At 36.3% G+C, this 17,749-nt stretch overlaps 1 protein-coding gene across 4 annotated transcripts in view; it reads right to left on the bottom strand.

Annotated features, from left to right (window-relative positions):
* Nucleotides 1–17,749, bottom strand: part of cadm1b (cell adhesion molecule 1b) — a 175,494-nt gene that overhangs the window by 45,949 nt on the left and 111,796 nt on the right. For all 4 annotated transcript variants that reach the window (XM_079885268.1, XM_079885270.1, XM_079885269.1 and 1 more), the window contains 3 exons: nucleotides 11,905–12,051; nucleotides 5,856–6,008; nucleotides 3,506–3,643 (listed from right to left, as the gene is read on the bottom strand). In XM_079885268.1, the coding sequence (XP_079741394.1) occupies nucleotides 3,506–3,643; nucleotides 5,856–6,008; nucleotides 11,905–12,051 (438 nt within the window). The remainder of the gene's footprint in view (nucleotides 1–3,505; nucleotides 3,644–5,855; nucleotides 6,009–11,904; nucleotides 12,052–17,749) is intronic.

The raw sequence follows: 17,749 nt of genomic DNA, 5'->3' as shown, positions 1-17,749 counted from the left end.
TGCAACTACATCAACTTATTCTACTTACCCGAATCCTAACCTAACAGTCTACTACAGTCTAATACTCTAATACTCTAGTTACATATAGCTAGTAGAATGTGTAAAGTGGATCATCGAAATAAAGTGTAACCATAATGGGTAATCTGATTCTTTAGAAAAAGTTATTTCGGTAGAACTTTATTTAACAGTCCTTTTTCACATGATCATCCAGTGTACTTATTGTAGTAATTTACACTAACTGGGTAATAACTAGGTACTAACCCTGAACCTACCCCTACCTTAACTTAACCAATGAAATTACCTGTAAAATAAAGTGCAACCGTTATTTACAGTCGAGTCTGTCTTATTTACATGACACAGTGCTAATTTCAATTCTCAAAATGTCCTTTTAAAAATGTCAAGGTAACTTTTGATACTATATGTGTTTTTGTCTACCTGTTTCAGTACTCTTTAGTTTGTTAAATGTCTTTATCTGCAGTATTGAGTCATTCACAAGCTCCACATGCAGCTGTTGAACTTAATAAAGAGCTTGTTCATCGCTGGCAAACAATAGGATGCATTTGCAGGTTTGGCTTCAACTGATTGTAAGTAAATATTCTGCTTCATGCAGCACTCTTTTTGTTCTGTGTTTTTTAAAAAAATCCCTTTTAATGTTTTAATAAATGAGAAGCTTCTTCAAACAATTCAGTGTGTGAGCAAACTGTCTGAAACATAACTTGATTGTTCAAATATTGATAGGGAAAATATAACAGTGCTACAGTACATTGCAACTTCAAAATATAGCTTTGATACTGATAAGGAGAGATGATACCACCTTGCTACTGAGAAACGTATAGGTGACTCTGGTTCACAAAACCAGTCAAGTAGCACAGGTATATTTGTGGCAATAGCCAACAATAATGTATGGGTCAAAATTATCGATTTTTCTTTTATGCCAAAAATCATTAGGATATTAAATAAAGATCATGTTCCATGAAGATATTTTGTAAATTTCTTACCATAAATATATTAAAAAAATATTTTTGTGAGTGAATGCAGCAAAATCACGAACATAAATCGACAACTTTAAAGGCGATTTTCTCAATGTTTTGATTTTTTTGCACCCTGAGATTCCAGATTTTCATTTAATTTATCTCGGCTATTTTTAGAGCAGTGTTGTTACTGTATTGTTAAAATAACACTGTTAAAAATCCTTTTCAGTAACTGAAATAAAGCTAAAATAAAATAAAATATTAATATTAGATGAAAAACAAACTTGGCAAGTTATTCTAACTGAAATAAGTTGAAGTACTAAAATTACTAAAACTGAAATGAAAATTAATTATAACAATGGCAAAAGCACATAATTACGATGGATGATCAGGACATGTGACCATGATGAATTCATATGAAGGAGCCCAGAGGTCAGTAGCTGTCTGCGGGGTTACTGCACATCATGTTAGCCCTCATCCTAAGACAATTTCTAAACTCAAGGGCATTGAGCTAATTGCAGCCCAGAGTATGACAGTTTACTTGGACCTAATGAAGTGGGAAATAATTACAGCTCAGCACTGACCTATAGCTCATCTCCCTTCTCTTCTGTCAGCGCATACTAAGACACCGTTACAAAAAAATACATGAGTTACTGTATGCCAAAGACGCTTTAAGGCCTATGACAATACGTTTCTTTCAGTCACTGAGTCCATGAAGACTCTTCATTGAGGATCATGCTAATTTTGTAATTTATTAAATCTTTTTTTTTTTCTTCATAGGAACCATAATTTCCCCATCATAGGAAATTATGTTCCCCTCATTATAGAGCTTGGGACAATGTTCCCTGTTGCAGTTTAATTGTACTGTACTGCAGTTACTGTGGTTACCATGGTAAATTCAGCACTGAAAGTGTGGAAGCTATGAGACATGATCCATGAATGTCCACTTACACTAATCAGTGGACCAATCAATGATTTATTATAATTTATAATAGTGTATAGCTATATATATATATATATATATATATATATATATATAGCTAAAATAGTATGATATATACATCATACTATTTTAATTATTTAATAATTTAATTATTAATAAGGATTATCATAATTACATTGTTTGCATCAATATTTTTATTGTTAAATAAATCTAAAAACATTAAAGGAATAGTTCACCCAAAAATGTAAGTTCTGTCATTATTTTCTCATGAATTTCTTTCTTCTGCTGAACACAGATATCTTAAAGAATGTCAGTAACCAAACAGTTGTTGGGGCCCATACTATATAAGTCAATGGGGCCCATCAACTGTTTGGTTACCGACATTCTTTAAAATATCTTCCTTTGTTTTCAGCAGAAGAAAGAAATTCATACAGGTTTGGAACAACTTAAGGGTGAGTAAATGATTACAGAATTTTAATTTTCGTTGAACTATCGCTTTAAAAATAAAATGTTTTTTGGCAATTGAAATATAGTTGAAAAAAAAACCCTTAGAAATTAGAAATGGTGCATTGGCAACTAACTGAAATAATCATTTAAGTTAAAAAATGGATAACAAATTTAAATAAATTAAAGCTAAATAGAAATATAAAACAAAATGATCCATATTGCTGCAGCTGCAAACGAATATTTTGTAGCAACAAGATATGATTTAAATTAGCATATGGGTAGGTAGGTAGTGGATGTAACGGCAAGCTGTTATTTAAATATTAAATATAACATTTATTGCAAAACATTCACATACTACATTATATGATAATTGGTATATGATAAATAAAATAATTTTAGTCTAAGATTAGTTCAAATTCTGCTCTATACTTAATAATAATATCCTCCAAAGCATTATAATCTATGGTGTTTCAAGCAATATGTATTGACACCAGAGTTTGTGTGGTTCAGATTAACTATTTTTAATTTGAAAATGATTAACTTAATGTGTTTTTTTCTATGATCCTTACTGCGTACTAGCAAGTATTTGACTCATTTAGCACATGAAATCTCTCGCCTTAGGCCACTGTCTGACTGCTTTTACTGCAGTTAATGAAGCTGTGATGTTTGTAATCCATAAACAGTTGACACATTAAACTTAGATTCTGTTCAAATGCGCCATATCATCTGCCATGTTTGCCTCTGTTTCCCCAGGTAGTCTATCTGAATGTTATTCAACAGTCCCACCCTGCTGTCTAATGGAGAAAAGCTGTTTATAAGCACATTAACCAGCCTGCACATTCACTCCTTTGTGTCAGCCCGCAATGCCTAAACCAGTGAGAACTAATATGTGGGCAGCATTTGCTGAGTGGGAGGTAGACAGTTGGAGTTCATTCAAAGCTACTTATTTAAGCTTGACTGAAAAGCACCATAAATCCTGCATGTTGAGCTCTTCTTGTCAATTCACTGGATACACCTTCTGAAGCCTTAATTGAGAGTCATTATGAAGTCAGAATCCTAAACCATGGCGTGTTGTGTGCAGATCAGAGACATCAGTAATCACAGCAAACTTATCAGCACAATCTTCCTTGGATCTAAGACAGACCTTGCAGTGGTTGGTCCCCTTTCATCCATTTGATGGTGGAAGCAGGTTTGCTGCCCATGGCGGTGCAGGTTATCTCGGTCTCATTCCCCTCACTCACGATTTCCTCGCGGGACTCTAAGATTGGGTTGCCTGGTGGAACTGGCAGAAGATCAACAGCAAGATTAGAGATGGTGCGACAGCTCTTCTGCATTGGATCAATGTTTTTTTTTTTATCTGTGTTCTCGCTAAAGGACAAACTGTTATTTTACTAAGATCTGCTGATGACTATCGAGAACTTGAATCAGTAATAAAAAAGCAAAACAGTGCAAATATGGTGGAAAAGGTGTTGTTTTTGAGCCAATCTTGTTTTTTTTCCGAATCATTCTATCTGAAAACTCCCTATAGTCTATGTTTTGGTTTGGATACTGGTCTCCAGCATGGATTGCTGGTGTGCTGGTGTCCCCACCAGGCTTTTTAACAAGCTCTATCAGCAAGACTTCCTTGGTTCCTTGCAAGGTTTCTACCTCATCCCACCTAACCATGTTAGGGGGTTGACACTGTCACCTGTGGCTTCCTCAATGGGGTTCTGTATGACACTATTCTTTGCAGAGCTTCTTTGGAACAATATGTGTTGTAAAAAGTGCTACACAGATATATAAAAATGATACATATATAATTAAATATACAAATACATATACCTGTAAATACATTATACATTACCTGTTTGGAATAATTAAGATTTGAAAACAGTTTTTGCTGCTTAATATTTTTTGATAAACGTGACTAAAACATTATTTATACATCATTCAATGTTTTTTTCTGAAACATTTTAGTTGGCTGGTTTAAGCGGATTTTCATCAGGGCAAAGAGCATATGATCAATCAGCTTTATCTGCTAAGTTATGGCCGCAATATACTATAAGTAAATAAATAAGTAAAAAAGTGAATAAGTAAATATGGGCTGCTGTCTTTCCTCTCAATAACAAAATAAACACACAACAGAAATGACAGTGGTGAGAAAACAGCCGTTAAGAAAGCATCTGGTAATAGCGATGCGATGTTTGAAGGAGCTCTGCCATTCTCCACTCCAGTCAAGTAAAGTCACTTCATTATCATCACTTTATACAACAGAATGCTTTAAACCAAACAACTTTATAGTGTTCAACATAAAACAACAGTGTTAGTGTTGCTTTCGATTAGAATTACAGCTCTCCAGTGTCTACGTTTTCTTTCCCAGACGTCTGACCTCGACCGACTCAACAGAGCAAATAAACCAGAGAAGATTTCCACGTCAAAGAGGGCAGAGCCCCAGAGCTCACCTACCTATTATGTAATCGCCACGGACCAATGGTAGGTCGAAGGTGTTTGCCAGCCGGAGGGAACATTTCCGGAAAATTAGCTTTGGCAAGCTGTTTCGAACTCCCGAAACAAACTCCAAACAAACTCTGTTTTGGCTGGATTTTGTTCGAAATGACGGCACACCAAGTTGAAGTTTATCGGGGTCTTTAAGATAATAAACAGGTTGAGTAAACCAGCCATAAATCAGATTTTTTAAGCTGTCCCTGCTTGAAAAAAGAGGTCTCCCAGCCTGGTCAAGCAGTTCTGTTGGCTGGTTTAAGACGTTGTTTGTGTACTTTGGGTTTTTGACTAGCTTCATTAGCTAATTTAAGCTGATGAACAGCATGGCTAGATTAGCAACAACTCAACTTGTTTAAGATATCTCTGAAACATTTAGAGCTACATACAGAAGCAATTCTATATGTCGATGGTCTCATTGTGTATTTAAACAGTGCCAGACCCACTCAACCAATTGACAAGCTGTTTTACTCATGTTTTAATTTTTCATAGCACATTAGCTCATATGGTGCTTTGCTGATGGCACTAAAGCGTCTGTCACTACAAGAGCTGCCATTTGAGGGCTCTTTTTCTAATATCTTGCCTCATGCTTTCATGTCCTGTGGTTAAGAGTCCATGCTGTGATGGAACGCATATCCTCATAAAACTCATGCTACTTTAGAGAGCACTCAATTCCATTCAGCTCTCCAGGATGTCCAAATATGCTGCATAATAAACCTCTAATGTTAGTGTCATTCAACGCAAAGCTAACTCCAGAATCGCTCGATGTAGCCTTTTCAACATCTAAGAGGAATTCAGTCAATACGCCTGCCAAAAGCGATCTACCAATGTCAATAGCGCAACATCTGTTCCTTTTTGTTTGGTTTGTGTTATTGGAAACGGCATGAGAGTAATTGGCTGATATTGTGTCATGGTGAGATTCAATTAGACAAGTTCAATTGAGTGAACGAATCAATGAAGTAAATCGATAATCAGGATTTTAGCATTCTATAGTAGATGTAAGGTAGATGTCATACCCAGCACTGTGATGTCTGCATAGGCTTCTTGTGGAGGATCCGTGTAGAGCTGGCACACGTACCGGCCCTCGTCCGAGAGTGACACGTTGGACAACGATACCAACAACTCGTTGTCCGAGAAGTTAACCAGCTGAAACCTACTGTCCTTCAAGGCTGAGACATAAACGACATAAAGAGTGAGGATTACAGATTTGGATGAGTAGGAAGTAGACAAATCAATTGTGAGTGTGATATTGCAGTTTTCCAACATTTGAAAAAGCAAGAAGTTAATATCGAGTAATGTTTCAGATGAAATTTGGCCAGTTTTATACACCACTAAAATGAAATCAAAACGTCAAGCTTTTTCCACTCTTTTGAAGTTGTAAATAAAACAGATTATAAGGGGAAGTTGTACAAGAAAATACTATTTCTGTCTTTCTCCTTCAATATTTCACATTTAATTCCATGTGTTACTTGCTGTTATTTGTGAAATTTACAAGCAATTTATAGAGTGAAAATTGTTTCAACACTGTAAAAAAAAAGTGCAACTTATAAAAAACTAACTTTGCTGTAAAAAGTTGTAAATTGCAATGTAAAACCATATGTTTTCATTACTTATTGATCATATACAGTGAAAGTAAATCCTGCATAATTTATTTTTTCAGTGCAGCGAAAGGGCCAAGATCTAGAGATACATTTCAACCATTTTTAAAAAAAATATATATATTTTTAAGAATTTTTAGAGCAGCTTGTCTTGACAGAAACATGAAAAATGGAAAATTGTGTTCTGTGTGAACTTCCTCAAAGACTGTATATAAGAACTCTTGGAATGCCGCTCAGCCAATCAGATTCGAGGACCATAAATAATGCTATATCATGAACTTCTGGGGAGTTTCATTAAATGAGCGAACTCAAAAATCATGCTTGAAGTTCAAGAAGTCAAAGCTCTAATTGAGCAGCTCCATAAGAAGTTTAAGACCTTTGATGGTGCATTTTAAGAACCCCCTCTTAATCCAAACCCTGAACCTGGGAAGCATTTGGAAGTCCTCTCTAAGAATAATGATGAGGTCAGCTTGTTTTGAGCAAAAAGATGGTGGGTGGGAAATGAAAGGGCTGATTTTCTTAGTGCTCGGACTGAATTGCAATTGAAATGGGGAGTTAATGCACTATGCATCAAACAGATCTATGATTTCAGACTTAAGGTAATGCCGGAGGACTGTAATTTCTCCACATCAGTACAGTGAAATGGTAGAAGCGCAGCAGAAGTCTCGCAGAATATGAAGGATATAAATCTCTGAAAGGCAAACCTGCACATGAACTGGGCTCATTAGAGGGCATTTTAAATTCTAAAGCATCAGAGTCCGTAAGAGGTTGACAGTGAGTGAATCTGATTGTTCTGTGTCCCAGCTGGCTTGAGATGCTCTTCAGCTGTCCTAGCCAACTATCTCAAATTGACACACAGATTGGAGAATGAAACGAGAAGGGGCGCAGGAAATTACATGTAGCATGTTAGATGAATCAAATACAAATTGGATTGTCTTACAAAACAGCATATATCTTCTTATGTTGATAGAAATATAATGAGCAGAACACATTTTCTGTAGTAAGGATATATGGCCACATTTTAACCCTTCCATTATTTTTGAGCCATTCTTGACCTATTTTTGGCAACGAATGCACTTTAAATTGTTTTTTTTGGACAAGACTTTGTGACATTGTTAAAAACTCTTGAGTGTTTGGCATGGTGATGAATATTCTATTCAATTTAATTCACATTTAGTTGTATAGAGCTTTTCACAATACACATAGTTTCAAAGCAGCTTTACAGAAAATGCATGTGTCTACATTACAATTTTACAGTGATCTGTTGTCAGAGGTGACTTTGTCCAAGTTATGTATTTCAGAAATGTACATACACGTGGTTAGCTAACAATGTATTCATTTAAACAATGTATTAATTTAAGGCAGAAAACAGTGATCTCATTGAAGTAATGAATACATGTTATTAACAAATGATTAGGGTATATAGAAAATTTTGCATTGGTGCATGTTGATTCAGAGTTTGCTTCAATGGAGGTCTTCACAGAAGTTGTCTTTTCAGAGTCGTTGGGAGTCATCTCGAGTCATCTCTTCACAGGTCGATGACGATGTTTGGTATTGGCAGAATAGATCTTATATGCTGCTGCTGTTTCTGTTATTGTCACTGCTGTTGATTATTGCTGCTGCTGCAGAGCAAGTACAGGACTTGCAACTGCCAATTCATACACGACACGCTGCTAGGAGTATGTAAGACATGCTGGTGCACAATATAGCATCCATGAATTACTCGTAGCAGATCTGTACAGGTGGAGCTGGGGGAGGTGGAGAGCTTCTCATTGCAAACTGCTAAAGCAAACACCAACCAAGTAGTTGAAAGTTGAGCAGCGAGCTCATTGGCTGCTGATGCAATCAGCTGTGCCCTGTAGAGAACTATGTTTGAGTTGAGGACCTATTAGCCAGCGCCATCTAGAGTTTCATGGCAGAACTTTGTATTAAAGGTCCCGTTCTTCGTGATCCCATGTTTCAAACTTTAGTTAGTGTGTAATGTTGTTGTTAGAGTATAAATAATATCTGTAAAATTATAAAGCTCAAAGTTCAATGCCAAAAGAGATATTTTATTTCACAGAAGTCGCCTACAAAAAACGGCTTAATTGGACTACATCCCTCTACTTCCTTCTTTAATGACGTCATTAAAACCGTGTTTTGACTAACCTCCGCCCACAGGAATACAGGCGTATTGATGGCGAAATGTCAACAGACGTGGTTGATGTTTATCTATAATCGGATACCGCAAAAGTTTAATTCGAAGTTGTTAGTTTGCTCTGTCCATCTCACCACGGACTGTTTTTCTAACCTGGGATAATATCAAGCAGGCTTCTCTCAGCGTTTCATACTGACGAAGGGGACAATTTCAACTATATTCCAGCAAGCGGTAAGTAGTGATTTAATATGGAAGTAGCGATCAACTTCACATCGTTTCTCTTAGTAGGATGAAAATAATCTTACTTAAACTGTGATTAATATACAGAAAGCGATCAAAGAACAATCCCTTTCCAATCGCCCAAGCTGTCAATCAAACAGCGCGAGTTTATCTGGACACTTGCCAAAACTCGTTATGAAATCAATGACGCTGTTACACTGCACAACGAATCTCTTACTGTATTTATATACCTCATGTTTGCATTGGTGAAATCATTAGTGAGAGTGCAGAAACTGCGTTGAAATGATAAGATCTTTTTTCACGCGATCAACAGGCTGTCATCTGCTCAGTGCTCATCACTGCAACCATTTATGTGATGGGATTAGATCTAAATACTTAAAAAACTTCTCACGATTCGTTAATCCAGATAGCTGTAATAGTAAAAACGTATAATAGCTGTAATAGTAAAAGTTTTCCAGATAGTTCCACATGTAATGCCAGATATTTCATATGCAAGCATGTCAGCCAATCACAGCAGAGGGCGTTTACATTGAAGTCTCACAGCAGACACGCCCCTTCAAACAGAGCGTTCAAATCAGGTGATGAAATCAGGCTAGGAAAAATGCCTTTTATTTCTAAATTATAAAAAATTTTGATCTAAAGTAATAAAATAATCCATGGAATGGGACCTTTAACACAATTAAATCTACAAAAACCTCTAAAGGGACATGGTGATGGGAAAATGAGATGCGAGAAAAAAAGAATTTCAATGCTTTTGTTTTGCAAAACTTTTGTATTACCCTGCAGAGAAACTTTGCGTTTGCAGTTAAATGACATTTTTTAAGCACCAAACAAAAACTAATACTACAGCACTTTTTCCAAACTCCTGTAGGACTGCAACAAAAAGCTTGGCATAAGTGGGGGTGACTAAATGTTTATGTGACCTACTTGCAAAATGGATCTATATTGACTGTCATATATTGTCACAATAGAGCTTTACAGTATTTTTGAAGTTTAAATGAACTAGAATTGTAGATGTAAGATACATATAATCCATTTACTAACAGCAGAATAATACAGAAATTGTTATAAAATATATGAAATATTATAATGTCCCAAAATTGTTAGAAATAAATTAGAAAGGGGAAAAAGTTGTGTCCCAAAGTTCTTTCTTATTTACGTAGTTTCCTGTAGGTGAGACCTGTTGCACCCTAATAATGAAGTCGTGAATTTTTAATGATTCACAATGTAGGTCAAATTTTACCCAAAGATCCCAAGTGAATGAAGTTTGTACTGTACAGTAGATGCTATAAAATGACACTGAAACAGTCATCATCCTCTTGGCATTAATAGTATTATAATTTAGCTAATTTCAGTGTACTAAAAGGGAAGTTCACTAAAAAAGTGCCAAAAATCTCTTTGAGCTGTAAAATGTAATTTGTAGAGAATATCATTATCGTCTTGAGAAAATGAAAATGACAGTTTCTCCGACCGTCACTGTTTAATTCTAAGTTGCTCTTAAAAGGCTTATAGAGCAGCTCTAGCATAAGTGACAGGAAATGAGAATAGCAGTCTGAATGTAATGTGATAAAACTTTAGCCAACGCTTCACAGCGGAAACAATAAACCGCCGCTGAATCATATTGCTAATATATAACGAAGCACACCGTGCAATATATCATCGGCCGGCATCCACAGGTGCATGCTCTATACGCTAAGACACATTCACATTCTTGTGTCATGTTGAATGCACAGTGCCAGCCATCTGTGCTGAAGGGATAAAACTATGAATTGTTCAAGTGGTCATACTTTCACAAACAGAGCTGGCAGCCCAGTAAACATTAGACAGAATAATACATTACAGCATTAAAGAGATTGAAGGCTGAGCATCCCTCCAGTCACATCCATAGAAATAATGTCAGAGCTTGCGGCAAGAGCGCTCTCTCGCTCTCTCTCTTTCTGTCTATCTTCCTTCTCCTAAACCCCAACCCATATCCTGCCTTTCCCTCTCTCATAGTATTCACAGATCGGAAAGCTTATGTCGGGTGTAATTGGCACTAAAATATGCCCACTAGGAGAATTTGGTACCACCAACACATTAATTAAATTAGATAAAGTCATGACAAAATTCCAACCTGACCTTTCATCAATGTGCTCTTTTTTCGCTCGAATGTTGAGACGAGTGAGCAAGCAGAATTATAATATTACGTAAATGTGTTTCTAACTCCAACATTCAATCACTGTTTCTTTGAAGAAAGGGGCTGTAAAAATTACCTAATTTTCCCTAAAGCTATGAAATATATGCCGAAAGGTCGGATAGAAGAACTTTTAAAAAAGTGTAACAGACACATGGCCATGCATAAATAAAGAACATACATTAATCCCAATAACAAAATGTCTTTAAAATGTCTGTTGCCACAATGCATGTTATCACAGTATTACTTCAACATTTACTTGTCAAGAGGAACAAGATGTCTACAAATACTTCAAACGCCCTTGAATATTTACTCAAACCGCAGGATACGGGATCCCGCGGAGAGATAGGCCAGCTGCACATGTAAATTGCATTTGAAATGTCATGAAACACCTCTCAAAACCGTCAATGTGTTATCATCTGCTCATCTTAAATTACCATAGGAGCGATTCGTATGGAGAACGCTTCATAGGAGGGAATGAGGAGGTTATTCCCACACATTAGCTAAACTAGGTTCGGATCACGGGTCAGACCGTCACTTAGCAGCTCATCAAGGTCCTTATTTAGCAGAGAAGGCAAGATTATACACTTTGCATGCAGAGCGCCGTTGAGCATCCAAACAATCTCAAGGCTGGAATCTAAACGGTCCGCTCAGAGGACTCTAATCAGCCTGACACAATTACACTCTGTCACTCAATTATTGAAAAGGACCTTGTCAACAATGCAATGCCTTGCTGCTCTTTTAAACGATAGGAGGTTGTGACGAGCAGCCAAATTATGAATTTGTATGGGGTTGCAGGGCCATTTTGGTGCGTAAAATTGGAATTTTCTGCGAAAAACAATGCAGGCTTTGGGTGGATTATGACATTTTCTGCCTTGAACTGAAGTGAGCATGAAAGAGAAGTCAGTACTGCTTACGTCTAACGTCTCTGAAGTAGATGGTCTGTCGGTTGGGGTTGAGCAGTTGGATGACGGAGTCGTCGTTGTTTTTCACCCGGCAGCTGATGATAGCCATCTCGCCCTCGACCACTGAGACATTATTCGTCACCAGGTTCTGACCCTGCGCTGTAACCCAGAGAGAACAGACACAAGCCTTACAATAGAGCGCAGCAGAAATACAAATCCTGTTCATTTTCTCCATACCGAATAACATGAAAATCTTTTGAGAAAGGTCTACTGGAGCTTTAAAATTGTTGAGCGATGACATAAGTCAAAGTGATTTTGATGTCATAATTTTTTTTTTGCATTTAACAGAGCTTCACTACCCATAATCCACCAATCAGAGAAGATGCTGTTACAATGGAAACAAAAACAACAGCAAACAAGCTCAGCAGCGTCTTCTCATTATGATGAAGCATTGCAAATTATGTCTCTCTACACTCAAAACTACTGCTATATTTGCTTGAGCTATTTGACTATTAATCAATTGAATTGTTTGACTATTAATACAATAATCGGCAAATATATAATAATATATATACATAATATATTCAATTGTACAGATGGTGGTCAACCAGAATGAGACTTTTACCGCCGCCGTTCCCGCGGCGGCAAAATTGGGATGTGTATTTGCTGCCTTTTACCGCTGAGTGGCGCTGTAATCACAGACTTTGAAAAGTGTCAGTTTATTCTCTTTATGACGTAATCTGCCGCGGCAGTAATCTGAGCTGAGGTCACAGATAAATTCAAGATAAATATTGTGGTTAAACGAATTCAAATTCATTAAATTTAAACAAAGTAGACACACGTTAACATTGTGTGCCCAGTTTTTCTATAATTTAGAAAGGCTATGTCAATAGGTTACTTGTCATTTTCTTCGTGTTATTTTAATGTGTTTGTAGATTTATTAACTGAAACATAACAGTGAAATAAATTAAAATAATTTACCGTGAAATTAAAACATTTTCAGGACTTGCAGCTCCTAACCGATGTAGTCGGTTTAAGCATTCTTTGTTATATTCAGAACTAAATATAGCCTTACATGTTACAAACTTTTAAAACAGAGAAAATAGTAGACGTTGGCGATTCAGACGGTAGCTCTGTGGTCAAAGCATTAACAAGAGCCTCTCGGAGCTTCAAACGATCTGAGATCGAATCTCAGTGTAGCCGACAGTGTTGTTGATGCTTAAATATGTATCTGTTTATTAAAGTCAATCATCTTGTTTAATTATCAATTGTACATTACAACATAAATTTGCTACATTCCCGCTGCAAAGACGACACATCTGATGAAGGAAGACTGTCAGTCGATCGCACCAGAAAATGAAGATGATGAAGCTCGTCTTTAATCTGCTAAATTATTTTTTTGTGTGTGTGTGAATCATTCACGAGATTGAGATGACTGACAGTATACCCGGCCATATCAACGGAAGACATTTTTCAAAACAGATCGAACAAATCAGAAAAATACTTTCAATACAGTATTGCTTTCAATTAAAAAATAAACAATGAAAATGTAAAATAAAAATAAAATTAATTAAGTTTGAAAACCCATCGCACATTTTAAGATATGAATAAAGTGTCGGGACAGTTTATTTATTTAAACAGGGTTGCATCGATAGAGTTTATTCCCTTTGTGATGCAAAATAAGAAACACAGAATCTTAGGCCTATTCTTGCAACATTTTAAATTTCTATTGTCAAAGAAATTGCAGCTAAATTAAAAAATTAAAACGGTACAAAACGGAAAAAGTTCAAAGCAACATAAATTAAGAACAGGCGTTTTTCTTTGCCTCTCTCGCGCTGGATATTTTTTTAGTAAGTTTGGTCTCCCTCACTGCGCGCGGTGGGTCTTTCTCGAAATTAAGCATTTCAGCGTAAAAAAACACCATACAGCTGATAATACTGTATATGTCGCTGTGTGTCATCCACACAAATCACGAAAGAAAAAACTGTAACAAATAGCTTTTGTTCCTTCAAAGATACAACATGCCTTGCTGAATTCACCTTACAATAAAACGAGGTGGGTCGCCAATAAAAGAGCTCTGTATCTGCTAAATTTAAATTGTTTGTGGAAAACCTATACAATCAATAAAACTACAATATATAATTTAATAAGATATAGGGCCTACTGTACATAGGCTATGGACTTTTGGAGATTTTGAGATTAATCCTTAAAAGAATTTTGCCTTTGCCTGCTCATCAGGCTGGCTCCGACACCATGAAAGACGGAACATTAACACCTCTGTCCTGCACCCCCACGATAAAGCAAAGTATTGCCTTCTCCAAACCCCCCACAGGCTAGCTGAGTTTGCAAAACAAAACAAACAGTTTGCCACTCGTCGTGCCAAACAAATTATAAACTTCAATATTTAATTCAAAACAATCTCAAAACGCTTTGTGACATTTTGAAAAGCCGTGGATGCATTACTGCCACTGCAACCATGAACGCAACAGAATACTGGTTCTGATTTTATTGTTTGTCGTTTAAACGTCATATATATGAATTATTATAGGCTACAGAAGTAAAGTCATTGTATAATATTTGTTCCTTAGTGTAAAATGGAAATGCATGGCGATTTTATTTTGTAAATAGGCAAAAAAAAATGTTTTAGAAGACAAATCTCTCTGCATCAACAATAGACTATAAAATGCATTAATAGGCTAATATAAAAACACCAGTAGTCCAAGTTAGTTCGGGATTCGAACCCGTGTCATCTAAATGATCGTAACGTAAGTTCAACCACTCGGCCACTATTCACTCGTTGCGATATGGCCTAACGTTCCAGTGTGTGTTCGCTCACACGAGCGAGAAGCGCTCTTCATTCAAATGAACGCGCCGCCGCATTTGTTGAACACTAATTCAACATGCCAGAATAAAACCTGGCTTTAGAACAATGCATAGTGCCACTCGTCGTGGTGTGCCAAAAAATTACAATAATTTAGTTTAATTTATTTCAGTGTTAATGTTTGAGTTAAAAAATCCTCTACAAATTAAATTAACCCAAAGTCGGCTATAAGAGTCCTTTAGGCTACGTAAAAAAGTAAAGGGTTTACAGTCTTAACATTTAGGCTACTTTGCTTAAATTCGATACATTTATTTTCAGTAGGGCCTAATACATTTGTAGGGATGTAATTTCAGTATGCTTTACCAACGCTATGTATTCAATTAAAGTTCCAAGAGGTCTGGTCTCTATATTTCCTTCCCAGCTGACACTAATATGCAAGTGCACAGCAAAAATCACAACTTGTGCTTGCTGCTAACGCAAGTTATTTAAGGTGTCTCAACTGTACACAGTCTACAGTGTGAATTCGTTACAAGGTTTCATTTAATTACATTAACGTGCAGCAATTTGTACAAATACAGTCTATAGGCCTACTATACTGTTGTAGACATTAAATAATCTCATTTAGTATCATATTTGTTAAAATATTATAATGTTGTTTTTTCAATCTATGTTGAATATGAAAAGTGAACAGCATGAGTAAGATAAGATGCATTATATCGAGAGATGGATATGGAGTGGGTCAGACATGATTTTGACCACTTCATTAAGTTTTGTTTAGTAGAAACCTTTTTTTAAAGTGAATTTCGTTTTCTATAAATTGTATCTTAATTTTAATCATTTTTTCATCACCCAATTGTCTGGATTCAATAAGTAAGAGAAGCAAACAGACACTAATCATAGAGGCGCCCGTGAGGTCACTTGCATTGCACGTCAGCTGGAGCGCATCTCATCCTCCTAATTTAACGAAACTCAGCGTATGCCTCACACAGACATGATAAATACATCAAATACACAAAGCTTGAAATGTCTTCAAACGAAATAATTCAAAACGAAAAAGAAAAAGGCTACTCTCTGATTATGTCTTTGTGCATTTCTCTCTAGGTGCGTTCACTACAAATATGGCGATCGTCAACTTCATCTTTGCAGTCGACACTGTCAGAAAACACTAGTTCATTGATAAAAATCATATGAAGACAAGGCATATATTAAGTTATTTTAGCTGTTATGAGAAAAATAAATCTAACAAAACCTAAAATCTAAATCTAATAAATAAAAAAATATATATATTAACGCCAATTCAACATGCCAGAATAAAACCTGATTTTTGAACAATGCGTAACGCCACTCGGCCTGGTGTGCCAAAACACTACATTTTAAACTTCAATGTTTAATTCAAAACAATCTCAAAACGCGTTGTGAATTTTTTTTAAAGCCTAGTAGTCTATATACATTAAGGGCATTGAAACCAGGATCTTAACTAAAACGTGTTCCGCGTAATCTCTCAAAAATTATGCCACACTACTCCATGTAATTTTTTTTTTTTAAGGACTGCTTTTGAAATCACTATAAATTACTGTGCAATTGTATCGCTCACGAGAGCTCTTCGTTTATCTAATTCCTCAATAGAATAGTAAAAATATTCAGCGTCATTGCTCCTAACATCGTCTCTATTTTTAACTTTTGATTCTATTTTTTTAGCTGTAAAATTGATTCTATCTTTGGTTCTATTCTGTTGTAGCCTAATAGGCCTATTTATATATATGAAAAATATGCCTATTATTTAACCCACTTACATTTTAAAATACGGCAATTGCTGCTGTTTTGCACAATGTCCCTTTGCGCCACCTGGCGGTCATTTCGGGAACGACTTTGAAATGCGGCTGGTTTATTTTCGCCGCGGTAATTTCGCCGCGGCGGCTGGCGCGGCGGTAATAGGCATTCTGGTTGACCACCATCTGTATATATATACTGTATATATATACACACACACACACATTTATATACTATATAAATATATATAATATGAATTGAATCTATGTAATAGTATAATTAATTATATGTAATATTCGAATAATCTTCTAAAAATGGATTTGATTACATAATTTGCAATGGCAAGGGTTTATGGGATGAATAGATTGTTCCCTCATCAAAAACTTTTACCTTCAAATCTAAGTTTGCCATGTGATTCATCTCAGAAGTGACTGCTTTGGTTCATTGCTTTCTATTGCAGAAATCTTTGAATCCTTTTGGAGAAAATGAATAGAAAAAAAACACTTTGGAAGCCAAGTCCGCTAAAAAAAACTGAGCATCACTGCAATACCTGAATAAGGTTATTACATTTGCCATGTCTTATCACAATCTGGATTGTAATTACAATGCATCCACTGAACACAGTTTTTCTCATTTGGCTGTTGCCTTGCTATTCAGTCAGAGAGGCAATCATGACACTCTTTCTTTAAGCAAAAAAACCCCAAAATACTATTACAATTCAGATCCTGTTTCATTCTGCTCTTGTATCATGAAATTGTAAAAGTTGAGGCTGAAACTGAATAGATGACAGCAATGATAATGCAAATCCTCACGAGGAGTCCTTTGAATACTGATGTTTTTGCATAACACGTGCATACATTTTAGAGCGGCGTAAAAGAAACTGAGAGTGACACACAGATAAATGTAACAAGCAACAATGTTTCGCTCCGCGTAGATGTCAGAGCATGCATGCAAGGTTAAGATGTACCGGCTGGGTTCTCGGTTTGGACATATTGATTTTACAGCATTGTGTGTTTCTAGTGTGTGTGGAACACCCTGGCTACAAGACTGCAGCACTCAGCAACCGAGAGGGGAAGGCTGGTAATTGCTGCTCACGGCAGAACTTTATCAAACCTCTCCATCTAAACACAAGCTGATGGAAGCTGGCAATCAACAGCGGCTCTCAACAGCATAATACCCGGACCTGAACAGCAAGCTCTGCAAACACAGAGGAAAGTATCTGATACACTTCACTGCGAGCCAGTAACAGCTGATAATTAGAGGCTG

This window comes from Squalius cephalus, assembly GCF_949319135.1.
Source record: "Squalius cephalus genome assembly, chromosome: 11".
Taxonomy (NCBI): domain Eukaryota; kingdom Metazoa; phylum Chordata; class Actinopteri; order Cypriniformes; family Leuciscidae; genus Squalius; species Squalius cephalus.
This window is presented reverse-complemented; position numbering and strand designations above follow the sequence as displayed.